Source organism: Watersipora subatra, chromosome 1 (assembly GCF_963576615.1).
Source record: "Watersipora subatra chromosome 1, tzWatSuba1.1, whole genome shotgun sequence".
NCBI classification, from domain to species: domain Eukaryota; kingdom Metazoa; phylum Bryozoa; class Gymnolaemata; order Cheilostomatida; family Watersiporidae; genus Watersipora; species Watersipora subatra.
Window position 1 is genome coordinate 66,992,739 of NC_088708.1, and position 23,421 is coordinate 67,016,159.

General features: G+C 37.5%; 1 protein-coding gene across 1 annotated transcript in view; it reads left to right on the forward strand.

The window, feature by feature from the left end:
- The window catches only part of LOC137385720 (uncharacterized), a 61,320-nt gene extending 38,842 nt beyond the window's left edge, over window positions 1-22,478 (forward strand). The window contains exons 6-14 of the mRNA XM_068072254.1: window positions 3,281-3,426; window positions 8,028-8,182; window positions 9,877-10,009; window positions 13,605-13,771; window positions 14,248-14,357; window positions 15,150-15,240; window positions 17,661-17,790; window positions 21,755-21,893; window positions 22,051-22,478. Of these exons, the coding sequence (XP_067928355.1) occupies window positions 3,281-3,426; window positions 8,028-8,182; window positions 9,877-10,009; window positions 13,605-13,771; window positions 14,248-14,357; window positions 15,150-15,240; window positions 17,661-17,790; window positions 21,755-21,893; window positions 22,051-22,150 (1,171 nt within the window). The 3' untranslated portion in view covers window positions 22,151-22,478. The remainder of the gene's footprint in view (window positions 1-3,280; window positions 3,427-8,027; window positions 8,183-9,876; window positions 10,010-13,604; window positions 13,772-14,247; window positions 14,358-15,149; window positions 15,241-17,660; window positions 17,791-21,754; window positions 21,894-22,050) is intronic.
- The last annotated feature ends 943 nt before the right edge of the window (window positions 22,479-23,421 follow it).

The following is a 23,421-nucleotide window of genomic DNA, read 5'->3' on the forward strand; positions in this document are numbered from 1 at the left end:
TGCCAATCGTAATAATCCATGATTCTGCCAAGCTTAACTCACTAGCACCAAATTCATATAAGTTTGCTCGGCAGGCTCAGTAAAAAGCCAACCTAGAAATCTGCACTCATTCATCACACTTGTACTAAAGCGCCTTGTTCACTATCAGCAATGTACTTTTGATGAGAGTTTCTTGGGAACAACCTTACCCAATGACGAGCAGACTGACAGGAATACTGACAGGCGCACTGAGACACATACTGACACACATACTGACAGGCGTGCTGACACACATACTGACAGGCGCACTGACACACATACTTACAGGCGCACTGACACACATACTGACAGGCAAACTGACAGGCCTACTGATACACATACTGACAGGCAAACTGACAGGCCTACTGATACACATACTGACAGGCATACTGACAGGCATACTGACAGGCCTACTGATACACATACTGACAGGCATACTGACAGGCATACTGACAGGCCTACTGACAGGTGCGCTGAGACACAGCTGAGAAAAAGAATTTGCCAATAGTTGTTCCAATATTTGTGGTACTACTTTCATTAGCAATTTCTGGTAATAACTCTTCATCTAGGTAATGAGCACATGATGTCAGTGGGCTATTCGCATGTGTGTACAATGCCATTTGTGGTTTGTTTGAGATAAATATATAAACTATAAACTTTCTTTAATTTTAAATATGCTCATAAAACATGCTCATAAGGTGATGTGGGATTGGAGAGTAGCCATTTGCACAAATGTTTTTAGACTAGCAGATCCTGGTTTGGCTCTTACTGAGTTTTTAACTGGTTCATTCTCATTTTTGGGCTAATTTTTTTGAATAGTTTTTTATTACAACAAAAAATCAATTAAAATAACCAAATTGACTCACTTTGACCTGGTCACTGGCAAGCATCTAAATACCAAAGATAGTCAAGTTAGCGTAGTTAGCTATAAGGTTAGCATTGTAGATTACACACGAATGGTGACCACTCGTCTGGGTGGTGACAAATATCTGAGCTCCCCTCTCTCACCATCGCTGCGTGCCTTCCTGGCTCTGGTCCCCAGACCTGACCGGAATCATATATCCATAATTATCTTTAATGCATGTGTGAAACCGCCAGCTCTCTCTTTCTGTTTTCCGTAAGCTTTCGTTCTTTCCTTTTCCTTGGAGCTCCCCATTTAATTAAAATTCACTCACTGAGTAATCGCCGTCATTTCACCAAGTCTTATGCAATTATGGCTATCAGTGCTAACTAATGCCTTGCTAGGAATTTGGAGAGGAAATTGGTTGAAGACTATAAGAGTTTAGAGGCTTGGTCAACGATTAGGCTTGCTTTATTATCAACATGTCAGTCGAGGCTCATAGAAAGATAAATTAGAGTAAATTTAGGCTTTTTAAAGTGATAAGGCAAGCCAATTATAGTTGTGAGGCTTGGTCAGTGCCACTTGTCGTAAAGTCATATAGAATAGTGTGCTATGAGGTCTCTTTGCCAGTTCATTTACTCGTATCCTACTTGAATTTGCTTGCAACTATGATTTTTATGGTGTAACCAAATGGTAACCAACTCAGTTGCCTGATTCCGCTACTGTTTCAGCTGTGTTTCCTGCGGTAACTTCAGGTTGCATTGGGGCCAAAGTGTTGGAGAAAGCTAATCAGATTGGTTAATTACACAATCAGCACTAACGAAATGCTGACTTTGATATGATATTTAGCTTCTACATGTATTGCCTAATGTACTTATTAGGGGTACTAAACTCTGTGTAATATGGCAAACATCAGAGAGCACTTGTATACAGTCTCAGATATAATGCATTTTCTATATATTAGTGGAAATACCATAGATGCTGCCTCCGTACCTCTCCCGCGTACCCCTCTCACGCGTATTCATGTCTTTGAAAGGCTATAAAGATTTTGGCTCTGGTTCTTAGCTGCCCTACCACGGTAAAGATCAGGCCTCCACTATGTGTTATGTATATGCATCAATCTAGAGGGCTTGGCCTGAAAATTGAAAAATAAATGTTTGGTGAGATTTATCTGCTCTCAAGTTTTTATGATTGATTTTCTCCACTCTTTCTTTAAAATAGTTTTCAAGTATGAACAAAGTCTCTCTCTTAAATGTTTTTTAAATAGCTTTTCCAAATAAAACATAAAACATGGCAAATCTTTTTGCGTTAGAAAACATGGGTAGATAAGCTGCTAATGCCATAGAACTCAAATGTTTGCTAAAGTACTAAAATGATAGCATCTTTCTGCTTGCATAGAAGGTGCACTACTTGATAGCATGTCTTGCCATGCATAATGCTTTTAAACTTCACAGGCAAGGATGTTATCACATCAAAAACTTCATTCTTGTTAATCCAAATAGCTTATTATAACAGTTAGAAATTTGTGTTGTTTAAAGCTACTGTTTTGTGGAGGTCATTCGTTGCCAACTTTTATAGCATACATATTTTTGTCAGCTGGAGTAGTGCTCACAGAATTATATTTAAGTTTGTTTTTAGATTTAAGTTTATTGCGATTAGCACACAGGAATGTTGTAGCTACGCAATGTATGGCGTGAGGTCGAACAAGAATAGTTGTGATTTCATGGTTCTCTTATTGATTTGGAATTCCCTTTCATAATCGATCTTTAAATGTTCAAATCCCGCACGATGCAATCTGTTTTCCCAAATTCCAACCATGAAATCAGACAGATGGACGGGTGTGGCTCTCATTATAGTAAACAATAGATAAACAACTACATATGATAGAGATATATAACCTTATATTTTGGTGTGATTATATCTTATGTGATATATTACTAACTGATAGAACTAGCCATGCACACATCGCTCAATCATGTGATTTCATCCCGTCAGTATTTGAACATCATATCCCTTCCGCTATACGAGTCGCTGAAGGCAATACGCGTGATTAATGCTTGGAAGCTAGGATAATCCCTATTCACATTACAGCTAATTCCGCTGTCACTTTTCAAATGTTGTTTTATTACTGCAATAATCCTCATCCTCTATCGTAATGATACCAGTAGTTGGAGCTTTCCACAGTGGCCATGTTTGTTATTTACTTTACACATCTTCACTAATTAAACTAGTATAAAAATGTTCAACTCTAACATAAATCATTACATGAAAGGAGGTTGCATTCGGTAGACATTCGATTTAATAGCCATGCCGGTCTGCCAATTGATTTTGTAATTCATAAACTTTATGTTAGTAAAGATAGGTCATCAAAGGTCATGAACTTCATGGTGAACTTACTGACTGTACCTTGTACACTTGCAGTGGTGTCATTATGTATGGAATGCTTGTGGGACGGCTTCCATTCGTTCCCGGCTCGACGGAACCATGTAAACGCTATGCCCTCCTGAAGATGCTCAACAAGGGACTCGTGATGAGACATAAGACGGAGATGGGCCATCTTAGTGTTGGTGAGGATACCTTTAGGTTTGGAACAGGGATAGTAATTGTAGGAATATTAGGTTATCGTGTGAAGTGAACATGGGGAAGATAACTCCAATATGTGCTACTGGTAGTTTGTACACTGCCTAGTGAAAACTAATGAAGGTTAGTAGAGGGAAAGGGAGGGTAATTTTAATGGTAAATTTTTAGTGAATAATACAAAGATAAAATTAACAGAGAAAATCAGTTGATAATTTCCTATTAGGAGATGAGATGTCACCTCTTTTACTTCTAGCTCAATCACTGGTTTTTATCAGCTGATGTCATTTCGAGAAGTGATTGTGCAATGCTGCATTGACCAAAGGCACGAACTGTCATATTCAAATTGTGCTCAGCATACTGTCAGTCTAACCGTTTATGTATCAAGTTCACCCAAAGAAACTTATATTAATGAAATAAATCATATCATCGTTTGGCCTTTAATCAGTAGTAGTAGTTCTCTGAAGCATTAAGCCAACAGGATTCTAGACTCGGAGTGCAAAGAAGATAAATCACAATCAAAAAATTATACTTTGACAAACTGGTTTATTTTGTGATTGACTCAAATCTCAGATCTGACCTATTAGTACGAACAAAACAGGTTTGACAGGTGTCCTTGATAGATTTGAGGCTTGTTAGGTTCAAGTTATTTCTTCATTGTTTATCATCTGTAGTAAAAAAAAAAGGTTTTTGTCAAATCATACTTTTTCGAAATGACCATTAGGACCAATGACCATTTGTCTACTGTTATCAAAAGAAAGTTTACTAGTGTTTATTGCTGGAGGTGAGGCACGCGTTGCTGTCATATTCATCCTCTCCTAATTCAATCATTGAATCAGTAGAAACTTCCGGACAAATTTAAACAAGGCCTGTCATTTGCGCCTGCATTTTTTCTTCGCTATTCATTTGGGGAAATCTGATCAGTGAATGTTTGAAGTAAACTGCATCTCAAGATTGTAAACATGGCATTTAAATCAAGTGTGTGCCCCCTCCGATCCCATTACACATAAGCTATAAATATTTGGTTCTTGACGGTGTGCGTATCTTTGGGTGCATGCTTGCTCTTCTTCTGCTCTTCTCCTACTTGTGTACATAATGTGTATGACATAAGACGAAAATAAACAAACACCCTTTTTTGTGCGCCTGATTTAGTTTAGCCTGTTTTTAAAAGTGGACAACTTTGAACATGACTGCCTTGCGGTTTTTCATAGATGGTGCCTAGAAAAACAATGTATGTTGAAATCCTGCATAATGCAAGTGTTTTAATGCAGGTGTAGTAATGCATGTGTAGTAATGTATAGTAGTAATGCATGTGTAGTAATGCAGGTGCAGTAATGAAGATTAGTAATGCATGTGTAGTAGTGCAGGTGTAGTAATACAGGTGTAGTAATACAGGTGTAGTAATACAGGCACAACAATGTTGGTGTAGTAATGCAGGTGCAGTAGTGTAGGTGTAGTAGTGCAGGTGTAGTAATGCAGGTGCAGTAATGCTGGTGTAGTAATACAGGTGTAGTAATGCAAGTGCAGTAATGCAGGCGTAGTAATGCAGGTGTAGTAATGCAGGCGTAGTAATGCAGATGTAGTAATGCAAGTGCAGTAATGCAGGCGTAGTAATGCAGGTGTAGTAATGTAGGTGCAGTAATGTAGATGTAGTAATGCAGTTGTAGTAATGCAGGTGCAGTAATGCAGTTGCAGTAATGCAGGTGCAGTAATGCAGGTGCAGTAATGCAGTTGTAGTAATGCATGTGTAGTAATGCAGTTGTAGTAATGCAGGTGCAGTAATGCAGTTGTAGTAATGCAGTTGTAGTAATGCAGATGCAGTAATGCAGACGTAGTAATGCTGGTGTAGGATTGCTGGTGTAGTAGTGCAGGTGTAATAATACAGGTGTAGTAATACAGGTGCAGCAATATTGGTGTAGTAATGCAGGTGCAGTAGTGCAGGTGTAGTAGTGCAGGTGTAGTAATGCAGGTGCAGTAATGCAGGTGCAGTAATGCAGGTGTAATAATGCAGGTGTAGTAACGCAGGTGTAGTAATGCAGGTGTAGTAGTGCAGGTGCAGTAACGCAGGCATAGTAATGTAGTTGTAGTAATATAGTTGTAGTAATACAGGTGTAGTAATGCAGGTGTATTAATGCATGTGTAGTAATGCAGTTGTAGTAGTGTTGATGTAGCAATGAGTGTCAAGGCACCAGTAGCTTTCAATGGAAATAAAACACGTTTACCATAATAAAAATGTTATAATAGCAAGTAGCAAGCATTAGCAAGTAAATCTCTTCCTATAGTATCCAAGACATGACTTTGAGATCGATCTGTATCTACATGTGATTTCTGTCATTGGCTGATTTCTTTAAAGCCAAACTAACTAATGACATTGTAATTGTCCTACTTTTTATAGCATCGATTTGGTAAGTCTTCATATAGGTTGCCATGGTTGCAGTTCCTCTTGTCATTTCCTATCGCTCACTTTTATACCCAACCCATCTCCGAGAGCATTTACTCCTGCCAAATGTGCCGCGCACCACATTCCCATTCCCTACTAACTCATCCATCACGCGACTCAAGTCTATGACTGTTGGCTCTCCGGAACCATCTGTTCCTGCAGCCACCACAGAGGTTTGGAAACACCAAATGGCTAGCCCGCTTGCGTTCTATTTCAAGTGGAATTGTCACATCTAGTGTTTCCTCCTTCAGTCTAGCCTTCTCTGTTACTTGTATGAAACTGAAGTGGCTCACTCAACTCGGCTCTTTTGAGTTGAAAATACTTTTTTATTCTGCAGCCTTCTTGAAAACCTTTGATGAGTATACTAGCATAATTAGATTCTGTATTGAGGAATAACTATAGTAAATCGTCGCCCTACGACCTATGCGGTATGCATCCACCCGACCTTACGATCATGTCAGGAAGGTCAGGCAGCTCAGCGCAAGGTGTGGCGTAAGCCGAAACTGGCTATGTGCAACAGAAGAGAGGTTATGAGCGTCAATCCATCGTAAGCCGATTCAGACTACAGCAATGATGCCATCAAATAATATGCTACAAAAGTGCAAATTTATAAGCTATATAATAATAATCCATCAAATTCTACAAATATATATTCAAGAACAAATAACATAAACAAGCCATATTTATAATACATTCCAGAACAAAAATTAACATTTTATAACAAATATTAACATTTTTAAAACAATATTAGCATCGTTTGCTCGACCAGTTACGTTCCGTATGTTGACTTTGTTTGAAACCAGCTCATATTCTTCTGACTGCTCAATACTTTCCACGGTGTGTTCTGACCGCAACTCCTCGCGTCTCATCGCAACTCTTCCTTGCATTTCTCCCACATATAAACCGAAACCGTGTGTAATCAAAATAGCCTCACAATTTTAGCCTCAAAGACGTTCTAGCACAGATTCCATAGTAAATGTGAAAACTTTTTTCACATACATCGAAGTATCAAGACGGTGTTAAAAAAGAAACTATTAGTCTGATACAGTTACTAATTATTTCTATGTGATGCATTCAAAGTTGTAAGTGACACTATACAGAATCGACTTACGTCCAAATCGTCTTACGACCAGCCGAAACCAAACGCTGCCGTAAGTTGGGGACAATCTGTATCTTCATCATATGGTTTGCTAAGGGGACAGACAGACAGACTATGAATTTGTCATTTGCGCCCTTTATCACATTTCATCATAAAATTTAATTTCCTTTAAATAGATGAATCGTCGCTTATTATTATTCCTTGCTTTTGCACAAACAGCATTTCTTCAATATATTAATTGACTATTTTATGCTGGTATGAAGTTCATTTAAAATCTTGCTGAAAGACGTGAGGCTACTTCATAATTGTCTTTTGATAAAATGGCTGCTTTTCGCAATTCATTTATGTTTACCAAAATGCATATTGTCGAGAGTTGCAAAAGTGGGATCATGTGTTTTTGTGTGACCCTTATTGACCTTAACAAAATAAAATGACCCACATGTTAGGATTCGGAAAATTATATGACTTTTCTATTTCTGTTAAAAATTTTATGGAAGTTGAACAGTATTTTGGAGCATGCCGGTTGTTTACCGATTGGTAAACAACCAATCAATATTTCATGGCTGATAATAAGCATTCGTGTTACCCTCTGTCCATCTGATTTGTTTATCTCAAATGTCTTACCAGCCGCGGTGCCAACTAATCATTTACGCTTCTGTATTGTTTCCGTCTGTCACTGTCCTTCAGCATGGCTTGACATTTTATTTGGTAATAGACGAAAATATCAGTATAACTATAGCTGTTGCAACAACTGAATAATTAATTATTTTCATGTTTTTGTGTAAAATTAACATATTTGTCAACTTGACAGAAAAAAGACCTGTTCATGAGTGGCAAACAATTTTACGAGTATAAGCCACTGTGCATGATTATCCTGTTCTGGCTCAGGAAGGTAGTAGGAATAATTTTATGCAGAAACTAAGTGTTTTTCAAATATTTTTGATTACTTAAGTTGACAATATTATTTTGTTTTTAGATCTGTTGAAAATATTTTAGAAAACAAACTTTTGAAACCAACGAATATAAGACATCTTGCTTCATGTTTTTTTCAGACTGCCGAACACTGCTGTTTCAACTGATAGAGCCGCGATCTGAATTACGATTGACCATGCTCCAAGTTGCTAATCATGGCTGGATAACAAGAGAGGGTCAAGAACCCGTTGCTACTAATGAAAAGCCTGAGATAGACAGACCTCTTCACACAAAGGTTTGTCTAGGACACCGAGGTACTTGTTCTGTGACCTTCCTCCTTAAATAATGTTTCAGGGCCTGGGGTGGCAGTCAGAGGGTCTGGGTATCTCTAATTAACACTTCCAAAGTCCATATTGTATATAAGCAAGTCCCCTGATCCTGGATAGCATTAACAACCTTCCATCGACTGTGAATGCACTTAAAACTGAATATCATATTGAAGCTCCAAGCTTGCAAAACTCAATGAAAATGAAAAAAACAGAGAAATCAAACAAAGTAAATAGATTTTTTCACACTTTCTAAGCAGTGTTGTTTTATAGGTAACTGAAGAAACCTAATGATAGCAGTTCACAGCGTCTGATAGAGTCTGATAGAGTCCGATAGAGTCCGATAGAGTGTGTATATTTGTTATGTATAGAAGAACAACTAGTTTTAGTGTAAAACTTTTGGTGGTGAAAAGCTTTGTCTCTTGTGATTATTCATTACCAAGAATTTTGATCAGTGTGTCATTAACAACTAGTGTTGTGTCAGTAGCTATTTTTAATTTCTTGGTCAGTTAGAAGAGCCGTCGGTATCTTGGCGATATCTCAAGAGCCTTAAACCCAATTGACTTAAAACTTCATCATTAGACTAGAAACCTATTACTCACAAAGTGGCCAAAATTTCATAACTCTACGTAAATCGGAAGTGCAAAAAAGAAAAGCAAAACTAGTGTGCCGGGTCTGCTCAGGTGTAGGATCTAGTGGAAATTATAATTCCCCAAGTTATCTCCAGCATAAAGCTTTAAAATGTTAAACATTTAGCAGAATGAAAAATTGTCTGCTCTTGGAAGTAGGTCATCACATATTTTATATTATTTTTATTGTTTATACATTTTATACTTTTGACTTTCAGGTTTCACAACCTTTTCTTCCTTACTTGGTAACAAGCTACAAGATAAACATATCATACATCCGCTCATCAAATGTGTGAAAAGAATATTTAAACGATTTAAAAGCGGTGTTTGCAATCGCAAGATATGTACTGAATTTTATATCCACAAAGTTCTTTCGCTTGCCAAGTACAGTCAAACATGGATAACTCGAACTTCACGGGACCGAGCGAAAGTGTTCGAATTATCAGAGCGTCCAAGTTATCAGAGCACTGTCACAAGTCTATGTATTTACTTATTTATTAGTAGATACATGTACATATACAAACTATAATATAAATCAAAAGCACAAATGGCTTGTTTCAAATTAAATGCTTCTAATGTAAAGTTTAAAACGTTTTTATTAAAAAGTATAGAGATTTTTCTATCACTTGAGATTGGTTTGTTGTTTGAGGTGATGTTATTGCCAAGACGTTTTTAGATTGACATTGGCAAAACTTGATCATTGTTGAAATGCTCAAAAGAAAAGACATCAGTACATATACAAACTATAATATAAATCAAAAGCACAAATGGCTTCCTTTTATACTTTTTATAACAAGCGATATCTTTTTCAAATTTGTTTTAGCATCTCCGATTACGTTAGTAAGTCAAAAAATGTTATATAAAATGAAAAGGTCTTTGGTCTAGGGATTAGTATTTTCACATTTCCTTGCTATCAACCATATTGACTAGTTGTAGATAAACATAGCCTGAACATAAAAATTCATGTAAATCATTTCCCATCCAAAATTATCTGATTAGAGCAACTGATTAGAGCACAGGCTATATTTTATCAGGTAATTGAGAAGTTAGCAAAACTGCACAATATCCAACCTGAGAAGTTAGAAACGCAAGTCAGCGAGTTCAAATATGACAGCACCTCTTCTGAGTACAACATGCTGATGGACCGCTACAGCTATTTACGAAGAGGTCAGTACCGTTCTTGAGTCAGGGAAATCAGTGTTCTGTTTTAGCCTTCTCTCTTTTGAACCTTTAGTCACCATGTTATACAAACCTCTTTAAGCGCTCGCCAAATCTTTTTGGCCAAAATACACGCCAGCTCTGTACTGTAGGCTCGGTTTGCAGCATTGTCTTCTGGTAAACTTCTAACTAGCTAACTTAAATCTTTATTTAAAATACAACCACAATGCAAATCTATATAATGGCTTTAAACAAAGGATATAAAATATTTGATTACATTATAGCTGATAAACATGCTAAACAGTTAAAACTGTACTCACTGTTTGTTGCTGCAATTTTCAGACAGGAAGCCAACTCTATAGTTTTTGCTATCTTTTTTCTGAGACATTATTTGTAATGATGCAATCTGTCTCTATCTATTTCACCTCTGCAGTTATTCTTTGGCAGCTATAATGGGTTTCTACAGGTGTAGAGATCCGTACCTGACATGATCTAGTAATCTCATGTCTGTTGGAGAGCCATTATGTAATTGGCATTTATTTCAGTAACAGTTTAAATATTATAATAAAATATTTTATACTGCAATAAACCTAATAGAGAGATTCACTTATTAAACCTGACTTTGTCATTAACGGTGTATTTTCTGCAAATACTCATAAACAGCTCACCAATCACATTCTGGATGTTTTTCTGTAGAAACTAATATTTAGAATTTAGAACATACTGAAATATCGATGTGTGAGGTAAGATGCTTGTATAAGCCGAGTTTCTATAAACTAAAAACTGTTAGATCTGTTATACCATAACTTGCTAGTTAACCCTCCTATCTCTCTCTACTGCTGTTCCATGTACATTGCTCTTACATCTCTTCCATCTCTTACATATACATCTCTTCCTCACCTCTCTCTACCTCCCCTCTCTCTTCCACCCTCTCTCTTCCTCCCCTCTCTCTTCCTCTTCTCTCTTCTTCCCCTCTCCCTTTCTCCCCTCTCTCTTCCTCTTCTCTCTTCCTCCCAGCTCTCTTCCTCCCACCTCTTTCCCTCCCACCTCTCTCCCTCCCACCTCTCTCCCTCCCACCTCTCTCCCTCCCACCTCTCCCTTCCTCCCACCTCTCCCTTCCTCCCACCTCTCTCTTCCTCTCATCTCTTTCTTCCTCCCCTATCTCTTCCTCCCCTCTCTATACCTCCCCTCTCTCTCTTCCTTTCCTCTCTTTACCTTCCCTTTCTCCCCTCTCCCTTTCTCCCCTCTCTCTTCCTCTTCTCTCTTCCTCCCAGCCTCTCTTCTTCCCACCTCTCTTTTTTCCACCTCTCTTTTTCCCACCTCACCTCTCTCCCTCCCACCTCTCTCCCTCCCACCTCTCCCTTTCTCCCACCTCTCTCTTCCTCCCATCTCTATTTTCCTCCCACCTCTCTCTTCCTCCCACCTTTCTCTTTCTCCCACCTCTCTCTTCTTCTCCTCTCACTTCTTCCCCTCTCTCTTCCTCCCCTCTCTCTTCCTCCATTCTCTCTTCCTCCTCTTTTTCACTTTTCTTTCTCCCCTTTTTCTCTTTTCTCCCTTCTCTTTTTCTCTTTTCTCTCTCCCTTTTTTCTCTTTTTTCCCTTCCCTCTCTCTCTTTTCTTTCTCCTCCCTTCTTTCTCTTTTCCTTCCCCGCTTTCCATTGTCTCTTTCCCTCCCCTTTTCCTCTCTCCTTTTTCCCTCCCCTCTTTCTCCCTCTCCTCTTTCCCTTAATCCCCTTTTTCCCTCCCTCCCCTCTTTCCCTCTCGCCTCGTTTCCCTTTCTCTCCTCTTTCCCTCCCTCCTTTCTTCCTTCCTTTTCTCTCCCTTTCCTTTCTCTCCCTTTCTTTCCCTTCCCTTTCTCTCCCTTTCCTTTCTTTCCCTTTCTCTCCTTTCTCCTCTTCCTCTCTCCCCTCTCTCTTTCTGCACTCCCTCTGTCTCTCCACTCTCTCTCCCCTTCTCTCTCCCTCTCTTTTCTCCCTCTCCCCTCTCTCCCACTCTCTACCTTTCTTGCGTCTTTCCCACTCTCCCCCTTTTTCCCCCTCTCTTGGCTCTCTTTCTCTAATTTTTCTCAAGCCCTCCCGCTCTCTCCCTCCTCTCTTTATTTTTTTTCTTTACACTAAAAGAGACCATTCTAGAAAAACAAATGCGTGTTTTCTATGTTATTTCTGATAAATTGGTATTATTGAGGTAGCGTATCATTCATGTAGATAATGAAGTAAAAAATTACTCTAAATAGTAATGATAAAATTCAGGTTCAATTGACTTCTTTAAACTTTGCTGCATAAACTCAGTTTTTCTTTTTGGTGTACGATTCAATCTCTGCATTGTACTGGTTTACAAAGTGTTAGCTGCATAGAGCAAGGTTAGAAGCTGAAATAGGCAAGATATGAACGTTGCGCGTCGTAGGATGAATTAGTTTTTTAAATCCTATCAAATAACTACTCTAATGTTTATACAGTTTGAATGGTCATCCATGTAGTGCGGTGTATGTCAATAGGTCTTTCCCACAGCCCAAGTAATGCATGTTTCAGCACAGATGTAAAATAAGTAAATTATCAGAAATATTTTCTTTCAACAGTAAAATAAACACCCCTGTTTATTGAAATGTGGTGGTTTTAATTGCTCAGTTTCTAGGTCAGACTTCTACCAGGTTAGATATGTATTCTGATTTAACAACTGACAGCTGAGAGCAGGTGCCCACAGTTGGCATACTATCCCCTTAGCATTGAGAGCATATCATGCAGACCACTCAAGTAGCTGGTGAGGTTGGAAGCGAAACAATAGGGCCTTTTAAGATGTCGACCTTTTGATGCCCCCAGACATTCTAATTGACTAACATTCACCCGTACCTTAGCTGCGGGCAAGATATAACATCTTCACTTAAGACGCATTCATGTAGCAACTGGCCCCTCTAGTCGTAGAGAAAAAACAGAGACTTTTTACAACCACTCAGAGGCACTGCAGAGCAAATTATCACATATATACACTGGTAACATTACAAATCTGTTCAGAATTCAAACTTTATTCAGCGTAAAGTAGTTCATAGCACAAACATGGCATTGCAGTGATGCTATTTTTTAAAATGTGCACAATTGGGCTTAGCACATCTGTCCCATCATATTCTTACTTTAGAAAACATTGGGGTTTCCAATTGGCCATGTAAACAGAAACTGCAAACTTGTTAAAAGAAAATACAAAAAATATTGATCTTAATATATGAACATACAACTGTTATAGATTTCAACGGTTGCAAGCGGGGCAGCAGTAGGATCTACAGTTTTACAGGACATTACTGCTAACTGAGGCTTGTGCCATTATGACATTTTGTTTGAGCTGTACACTCATTATTGTTTACTCTTACCAGAAATTGTTTTTTTTATTTTACAGCCATTAACCTATTAGCTAAGGTAGTTGACTTCCCCTGACCCTTTCTTTTCAACTAACACAGAATTTTGTGAAGGCAACTACTACCATGTGGTACTTGCATTAACTGATGTTACCATGTGGTAGGATCTAGCATGGAAAAATATGATCAAGACTCTCAAGAAAAAGTCAAGATGGTCAAGACAAAAACCAAGAATCTTTATGTTTTCAGATTGTTTTTACAGCCCGAAATATCACAAGCCCGCCAAAGAAGTACCAAAGAAAATTATGCATTGCAAGTACCACACACCTTGCCCCAAGATACAAAAAGCCAAACAGTCCTCCATCACGTATGAAGGCTATACTTGGAAGTGATGTTAAAGATGACACTTGTGTTGGGCTGACACACGCAGTAAGTGCTTGCCATCTTTGACACCCTTTTAGACTGCGGTATTGCTTGTGGTGTATCGTTCAGACATGTAAAACAAGTGCCCTTATGGCTCAAGCCTCATCTTTAGAAAGGCGTTTGTGTTTGGATTACTTGTCCATCGGTTGCGAAAGTTACATAAGTGGCTGAGACTTCCTTTTTTGGGGATGAATAGCTATTAAATGTGCATGCAACAATACACCGGTCTTATAACACCTGTTGACTGAATAATGAGTGTTTTACTAGAAATATTAATGGTTTACATTATGAATATATGTTCTGCACATATATTGCATGCATAATTTCATCCAATATCCATATTTGTCACTGACACAATATAATTAGCTATATAATTCAGTCTTACAACATCTACCACAACCAGCAGTTCTCTTCACCCACCTGCTCCCCGTGACACGCTTTTCTCCCCTAACTTATTATTTTGCAGTGATTTATTTCTGTAGAGTATGCTCCATTATAACCAGCTCAATGGAAAGTCTGCGAAGGAACAGCATTTCATAACTGCTTCTGATATTGGTAACTCGGGAGCCGAGGCTAGGCCATCAGGCACGCAGTATGTAGATCAGTTGTTAATGTCGCTTTACTCCAGAGGATGTCAATATTGTTGATGTTTTGCTGGCTTTCATCCTTTTAAATAATTTGTAGGTTTTATCTGCAGCAGCTGATGCATTTAGCCTCCAATTTAGAGTGTCTGTTGAGTCCAGTGTTGCTGATGAGCAGAGCGTATTAGCGTCAGAAATAAGTGTCTTGTTAGCATGCCGTACTTCATCCGTTGTAGACCATAAATGATCTAGTTATCTCCCTTTACTTATGCTAGTCGTTAGTGGACTAGAAGCTTTATTCATTGAAGGAGAGTGATATTTCTATTGATATATTTGCAAATATGATCAGGTTTTGTAAACATTAAGTTATGTACAGTAGCCATCATGCTCTATTAAGCAATAATATATTATTATATATGATACAATTAATGAGGTATTTTAGTGTTCTCATCCATTTATTCAGCATAGAGAATTTTTATGTCAAGTAGTACAATTAGAAGAACATGTTGATAGCTATTTTAGATGAATTATGGTTGTAAAGGTCAAAGAACAAGAGATATCAAGGTAAACTTGTTCGGTTACTGCTTTGCAATAGTTTTACAGCTAACCTGTCTATTTATGATAACAACCCTTTTGTTAGACGCTTCTTATTAGATGTTTTCCATCAACAATTTAGTGGACTGAAATTTCATTTCACAGCATCTATATTAGAACTACACTATCTCCTTTTTCTAAGATTTCATACTGTTTAAATGAACTCACATACTTTTTAAAGATATGCTAGACTATATTTGTATTTTCAGCAGCGGCAGCAGTGTGAAGGCAGATCAGAAAGAGGGTGGAGTCAAGAATGAGTCAATGATCGAAAGTGACTGCGTGGTTAAAGTTACCGCTGTGAGTTGCCTTCTCCCTCTCTCTCCTGTTAGCGCAAGCTTAGGGTTGTTGGAACGTTAGCATAAGTATTATGTCACAGGTTATCTTCAGCATTTTGATTCCATGAGCTATCGACAAGTACATATATTGAGAATTAAAATATCGCTGTGAACATTCTAAAGTAAGTCGTCATAATTCAAGCAGTACAAGAAAAAGTCACATAGCTTTTCAGAGACTCACTAAAGGCCTTAATAAATATGTGGGATACATGATTACTTCAGCAGACATACATTTTATAAATCAAATAATCGTTTTAGTCAAAAAAAAGTTTCACTGACAGAAAAAAGAATTTTGGTAATTTGAGTAGTCAGTAAATCTGTAGATACACACATTTAATACAGTCATAGTTTTAATTGATTTACCTGCCAAGCTACCTGTCATCAGCATTACAAGTAGTGAGTCAATTGTAAACTACATATTAGATATTCCTATAATTTATAGTCTATAAACTAACCCTTGGCATATTTCATCTTGTTGGCAAGTACGTCATATATAAGTAACTCGTAACCCAGAGGCCTCTGAGATGTTAAGAGTTAAGCATAAAGTCAGTGTTTTACTGCCATAAAAAGTGCGTTGTTTTAGACACAAGGATATTGAAATATAAGGATTATAAGGATTAAAATGATAGTATTTTGTATTTTTATTTATTTCTGTAGAGTTCCCTGCTGGATACCGCAATGTGTTCATTTCAGGAATAGCAATAATTTTTGAGCCAATTGTAACAATTAGTTTTCAGATTAAAAAGGTCAGAAAAAGGTCAGCTCTGAATAGAGGTCTAAAGAATGAATATTACGTCAAATTTACAAACTCTTCGCACTTGATCAGGTAGTAGAAATAGCTGAACTTACAGGTTCACTTTTACACAAGTGAACTAAGGTGGACTAGAATGCCATACAGAAGTATGGCCGGACGTAGGTCCATCTCAGTTTCATCTGCCTTTCTTAAGTCTTTTGGTTGATTTACTTAATCAAAATTCTCTAGATTAAAGTAAAAACTTAAGTTGTCAAGGTTGTTTTTAGTAAGACTGCTCGCAATAGTATGGCCATAGCCTTAGCTTTTTCTTGGCACCTTCGAGCTGTCATACAGCAATTAAATTCAAACTTTGCTATTAGGATAGGAATTATTTCCCTGAGGTCATTTAGAGCTAATGCTAAGGAGGAATGTTCAACCCTGTCAGTCGTAAAGCCCTATAGAGTTATCATAGATAGGCAGCTTACATGTACTTAGACTAGGGATTCCACCTGAAAGTGAAATAGCGCGAACATTGCCAAGGGAAATTGTTTCATGCGATGTATGATCAGCCGGAAGCATGTTTCTGCTCGTTCAACGGTGACAGGCAAATTTATTTAATAACATTTGACGTCTTGGACTTAAGACTGGTTTTTTATCGATTACCGACATAGAATAATTTGCGCTATTTTCGTTCACCGTTGATCTAGTAATTAACCAAGTGCCAAAGTTGGCAATTGAACATAAAAATATATTTTAGACATTAATGGACTCTTAAAATATGATTGATTACTTTTTCATTGCCATTTATAGTGTTTCAATTTATTTGCTTATAAATAAAGCTCGTGTTTAACGGCTTCTGACTAACTTTTTACGTGTTGGACTGTACGTAAGATCGTTTCACTGGCACTCTTGCATCAACTCGCAGAGATTTACATTCTGGGTTTGCTGATGTGTCTGTCATGTTCAATTGCAATACATAACCATAATTCGATGTTATGGATTACTTGTAACTTATACAGTTTCTCTGTCGCAATGCTGATACCAAGGTGTCGGAGAACAGAATGGGGAGAGGTTAAGGTTGCAGTTGCTCCTCCCATTAACATAATAATGTGGTATATATGCGCATATGATGGTAATGGATATAAACTGCAATATTAACGATTAGCTGTTGTGTTACCTAGGCCCTGTCATTCTTTTATCCAACAACTCCTTCACGAATACGCAATTATTTTAATCTTTTTGTTTTGATGGATAGACAATAGAAATGTCGGAAGGAGAGAACTTTGCTAGGCCATGTCGAGCTGCATACGCAATAGAGGCATCTGCTGCGGTCTCATCACGGTTCATTTTTCTCATATTCAGCGTCAAAGAGCTACGTTTGTAGCGGGCATGCTATAGCCTATAATCTAGAAAAACAGAGATTACAACTATTTATCTGTGTTGATCGTCACTGTGGTTTTATATGGAGGTATGAGATCATCTTCCAATGACAGATGTTGCTTTGGTTGTGCCTCTGTAATAAAATCTGCTTAGAAATCCATCAATGATCACCTGGAATCTATTTCTCAATATGACCTAATTCGCCCTATAAGAAAGTTTTGTATGTAGCAGTGTTTTGCATGTGGTTTGAAATTGAATCTCTTTTGCAGGAAATCTGCGCAGATAGTTGTGGACCACAGTCTATCGATAGTTCAGACGTCAGTGCGGTGGAGGAGGATGACCATGGAGATAGGAAAGATGTTACACTTATACCAGGCCACTCAAAATGGACACTTACACGTGGGTTTCACAACTTACGTAATAATAAGCATATTAAAAATATAAAAAAGAAAGCAAAAAATATATGATGTAATCTAAACGTAATATAATGCAACAGTATAATATGAATGATAATAGTATTACTATTATGTAGTATTGTGGCAGAATAAAGCTACAAATAATCCTGATAAAAGCGATACGAAAGATATGACAGTATCTGCAGTAAATATAGTATGAGATAAATTATATCACATAGGAAATGACTTCAAAATCACTAATTTTAAAGAAAATTTAATGCACTTCCAACTAGCATTGATGGGTCGGCAGTCAGGAGTGCTTTAGATATTCATCTACCCTAGGGCACTTATGTATTCGCGTCAGCTAACTTTCTCATTTTCGCGGAGTCATCCTCTCGCGAAAATTTCATAGAAACTAAACTATCATAACGAACGAGCGAAAACGCGAAATTAAATAGCTTTTTTCATTGATAGTCTAAGCAACAAATGGCAGCAAGCGATCAAATCTAATTATCGATCTCACCCACACATTTCTACCTGCGGTTCATAAATACAAACTAGTCCCAAATTGAAAATCTTTTTCTTACCAGTGAATTGGACCTGAGGAATCTAATTACGTTTGTTCCACTGCATTTATTTTCACATCACTATATTTTCGCACTTATCAGAGCCGCAAACTTAAGTTGCAGTGAAAATTTACTCTGTATGCTACTCACGAAACTAAATACTAGCGAAATATAAGTGTCCTATGGTAGTCGAATGCTCATCTGATAATTATATGTATGTTTTTTAACCATTATGTTGATGTGGCATCTAAAACAAGGAACAATGATACTTATATTAGCTCTGGGAGTAGAGGCATCACAGCCACCATTTTTGCATCGAAGCTGAGATAACTTGCAGCAAGGCATCTCCATTGCGTTGTAATATATGCATGAATGCCTTTACCTCCGTGGCTTCACACATATGTATTAGCCTTGTCGCTATTAAAATATTTTGCATGGAAAAAATGTCGAACTTCAAATAAAGTGAATCTTTAAGCAAGCAGTGTGTACTCCCCCTTACTGGGTAAAGGGCTATAATCACCATTCTAATGGCGCATAGAGATATGTAATAGAGTATTAAATACATTAAGCAAGACTCAGAGCTACTTTTTAGTTTCCTCTTTCTTAAGAGATGAAGGGCTTTGAAGCTGACTGCTAACGTCTCGATGAATAGAAATTACACTTCTATAAATAATTTGGAATCTCAACTGAAATTGTCTCCCTTGTGTAATTTTTTGGGTTCTTACTTCGCCTTTTCTCATTTTACGTTTAGAAGATCGCAGCTGTCGGTATATATGTTTGATACAAATAATGCTTAGAAGCAAATTAGCTAGTAAAACTCCTGGCAGTGCCACTGAGGTAAAAATTTTACAAGGCAGGGGCAACTATTAAACTTTAAGCTAGCCTGTGCATGACATAGAGCTATTATAATTGCAAAGGTTAAACTACATATGTGGGTCAGTATGGTGTACCTATTGTGATTTCAAAAGGAAAAAGGCAAGCAGGAGCGGACAAAACCACCTTATAACCTAAAGAACAAAAGAGCTCATTCATTTTTCCTTGCACAGACTGGACCACTCCTGGTAATATCTTTTAACTGCGTCAGAGGACTGACGCACATCAAGTGCTTCATGAAAACCGCCTTTATGCCCTTTCCTTGAGCTTTACAAAGAATTTGTTTCTGTATGTCATTTGCAGTATGAAAATACTTTGGCTGCGGGCACCTTAAATGGTGAAAATCGGCTTATTTATATTATTTGTTCAGCCAAAAATAACTCGTATTGACTAGGTGATTATAACACAAGCAAGACATTGCTTCTGGAAGGTGGCCATCTCTGTTGGAATATGCACAGTTGCACAAATGTGAAATGGTGAGGGCCCAAAAAAATGCAGTAGGAGAGGTTAAAACAAGCGAATGGAAAAGATAGAGGTTGCATGTTTTCTGCTAGATCTCTGGCTAAGAATTTTGATGGTTGTGAATGGTTGATTAATATTTCCTCTGATGAGTTCGTTGTCCTTCATTTTCCTTTTAAATAAAAATTGTAATAAAAATTCAAATAATCATGTATGTTGAATTGATGGCTGGACTTCGATTGGACTCGGGCTTTCATCTTCTTTGTACAATATCATTAGTATTTTATTTTTCTGGAAATATTTTAATTGACTAGGGAATCTTATGGCGAGGGACCTGCTCAGCCACTTCAAAAAGATCTGAAGATGTGAACCGCAGCCTGATTGCCTTGATAATGTTTCAGCAGTCAGTCATAATCGTTATACAAGACTAACTAGGACAGCGCCACTGAAATTATTCATTGCGTAACTAGTACATGAGTTCTACTGAGACAAATATACTAGCCTTTTTGAAATGATGGAGCTCAAAGAGCTGTTGGTACAGGTTTTTCACAATACCCTTTGCTATCCGGGAAGACTAGTTAGGCTAGTATTATCCAAAGCTATAAAGCATGGGTAGTCTTTCTCCTTCACCTTCACCCCTTCCAGTTCTCTTCTAGCAGGCTGGGCATCCACCACCACCTCGATGTTTGTGGTAAACAAGAGACTAGACTTTCCAACAACCTGTATGTTTTGCCAAAAATATGTGTAAAACAACTCTTTTAGATCCACTTTGATAGTCTTTGATAATGTATGGCAAACACTTACTGTCCTTAGGGTCAGCCGGTCATGGTTCTTTCAATCCCTGATGATTCGCAACGAGGGTATCAATCTCACTTTACCCGCAGCTGACGGCTGTCACAAGTATTCCGCTGATTCTCAAGTATAGGTCAGACTGCATACATAACATGTTTTGCTATGTTTGTAACAATCAAAGGACATCAATCTGCAATAACATCTATTTTTAGAATCTCACAGGAACTTACTTTGTCAATAAAAAAAACATTGCTAATTGCTTATGCAGGAAGCTTGACATAAGGTGACCAAAATGCTCCCAATTTTCTAGATATTATTCATTGCTACTCCTTAACAACTTGATGGCCACTTGATTAAACCACAAACTGAACTGCTGTAGACCACCAGAGTTTCAGATAAGGTTTCCCCATCAATCAAATTGCACGGAACCCTGCTATAAATAGTAACGTACCCTTGGACTCCTGAGAACCCAACCACACGATCTTGGTCTAGCTCCATCATGTTGGTTACTGGACTTTGATGTCTTTCGGCCTTCTCAAAGACCTTTGGCAAGACCGGTTTGAAAAAAATGTTAATAGGTGGCCCCATCACACAGTGGATAGTAGTTAATTTGTGTCAACTTTGCGACAGCACATAGGTGGAGCAAAGGCTTATTCGAAACTGCACAGATTCGATGAAGTAATTGCAATTCAATTCGACAATGACAAAACTTTTTAGCGCATCCCTGTCGTTTCTTATTTTAGGTTTATTGCATAAAACAATTTCAAGCTGTAGATTCTTATGCCATTACACTGCAAAAGGGGATGGACAGTGTCATTCAGTTTAAAAATGGCTATAATATTACCAAATGTTTGGAGCTTACACTCAATAAGATTGTAAATTATAAACGCATTAAGTGTCCTTGCACTAGTTTATCGAACTAGTAGAACTAAGATGGACAAGTTCATGAAAAACGTCCACAAATTTGGCTATATGTTGATGGTTTGTAAGGTATGTATTCTTGTCCAATGTTTAAAAATGACAAAATATGTTGTTTTTAGTTCTTGAATTTGTAATTGCTTCAATTAAGGAAAATTTCGGACATCACCTCTTTGTATCTGTTGCTATAGCCTAGAATTTTCATCTAAGACAATTACGATCAGTGCAAACCTATTCTAGAGTCTAGAGTAGTAGGTAGTAGTTGCTAACCAGATTACTGAATTCAATTATAAATTATGTTTTTTCATTAACTAGACAGTTGAACTAAGAAGATTATTTAAGGCTTCATCAATATTACAGCTGCTTCAAGCAGTGATGCCGAGGAGTTGTCTCACTCTAATTCTAGGACTCCCCTTGTACACTCCAACCTCTCACAGGCCAGCCATCGGCAACACGCTATCAACAAAGCTTTGAGAGAAGACTCCCCAGAATCGCTCAGGTAGTTCCTACCTCTATCGATATACTTGGCAAGCGAAAGAACTTTGTGGATACAAAATTCAGTATATATCTTGTGATTGCAAACACCGTTTTTAAATCGTTTAAATATTTTTTTTCACACATCTCATGAGCGGATGTATGACATTTCTATCTTGTAGCTTGTTACCAAGTAAGGAAGAAAAGGTTGTGAAACCTGAAAGCCAAAAGTCTCAGACAACAAGACTTAAAGACTGGCTGAAAACAAAATCTTCAGAATAAATATGTCATGGTCTGCCAAAAGCTTAATATTTGATATAGAATCGCCGTAAGGTCTCATTGTTGTTTGCTCATAGTAAAAACAATCCATTGCCATTCCCGCTCCGCTTTTTAATGCATGGTAACTACATAAACAAAGTGCAGCTACTGCTGAAATGTATTAAACAGCCTACTTATTGCTTGGCTATATATATATATATATATATATATATATTTGTTACCTCATCTCACTGCACAGTCCACCTATCGTATGTATTTCATGGTTCTTTTACCTCCGATGCACTATCCGACCCACCTATGTTATATTTCAATATAGCCTGAACTCTCAGCTATTAAATTTAGTATAGCATGTTTGTTTACATTTGCGCCCTCATGCTTGTTCAGCTACAATACGACTTTCATGGGCGAAATGCGTTCAAATTCTCATGGTTTTTAGCCAGCGGCCTCGCAGCTGGTACATTTTATAGATAATCTAATTACAAACAGTCAGAGAAGTAGACAAGTTCACAAACTCCACCGCATCTTCGTTTCTTGACCTCTCCATTGCGAAATGACAGCTGAAGATGTTGTTTACTTTTTAATCCCAATATAATTGCTTTTTTATGATGCCTCTCATTCATATCACCTTGACATACAATCTAAACATCGGCTGTTTGCTTTTGCCCTCGTGTTGCTCAATCTTTTGACAACATCTAAAATTACTGCCACTGACCGATCTTTGTCAAGGTTTTTTAGTTGTTAAGCATTTTGATCCACTTTTATAATTAGTGTTTGTCAAATTTTAAGACCCGAGATACATAAATATATATGTGTGTATTTGGACTTTGCGCATCCAGTTGATAATCAAAACCAACAACTGGTTAGTGCAGCCTAGTTTTAGAGAAGATACACCACACTGCCCATGAACAACACATGGTGTAGTGCAAGTTTTCCGGACAAATGTTTTACTGTTATGTTACAAAGGCTAAACAATGAAAAACAGGGTATAAACTGCCAATTAGAAATCACAAATAATGGAAAACGCATTTAAAATAATTATTCAAAATTTGGATCTAATAAAGTAATAAATGGTAAATAGAAATGTTAATATGACAACTCCTTTGCTTGTAATTTTGTCTGCAAAATTTAACTTCATTCAAATGGCATTAAAATTCTTTAATTTTTTCTGTTAAAATTCTGCATATTTCATCTATTTAGCTGGCAGTTAGCCTTAATAGATAACCTATGAAGTTGAATCATTAGCTAAAATTTTAAAATTCTACATAACTCAACGC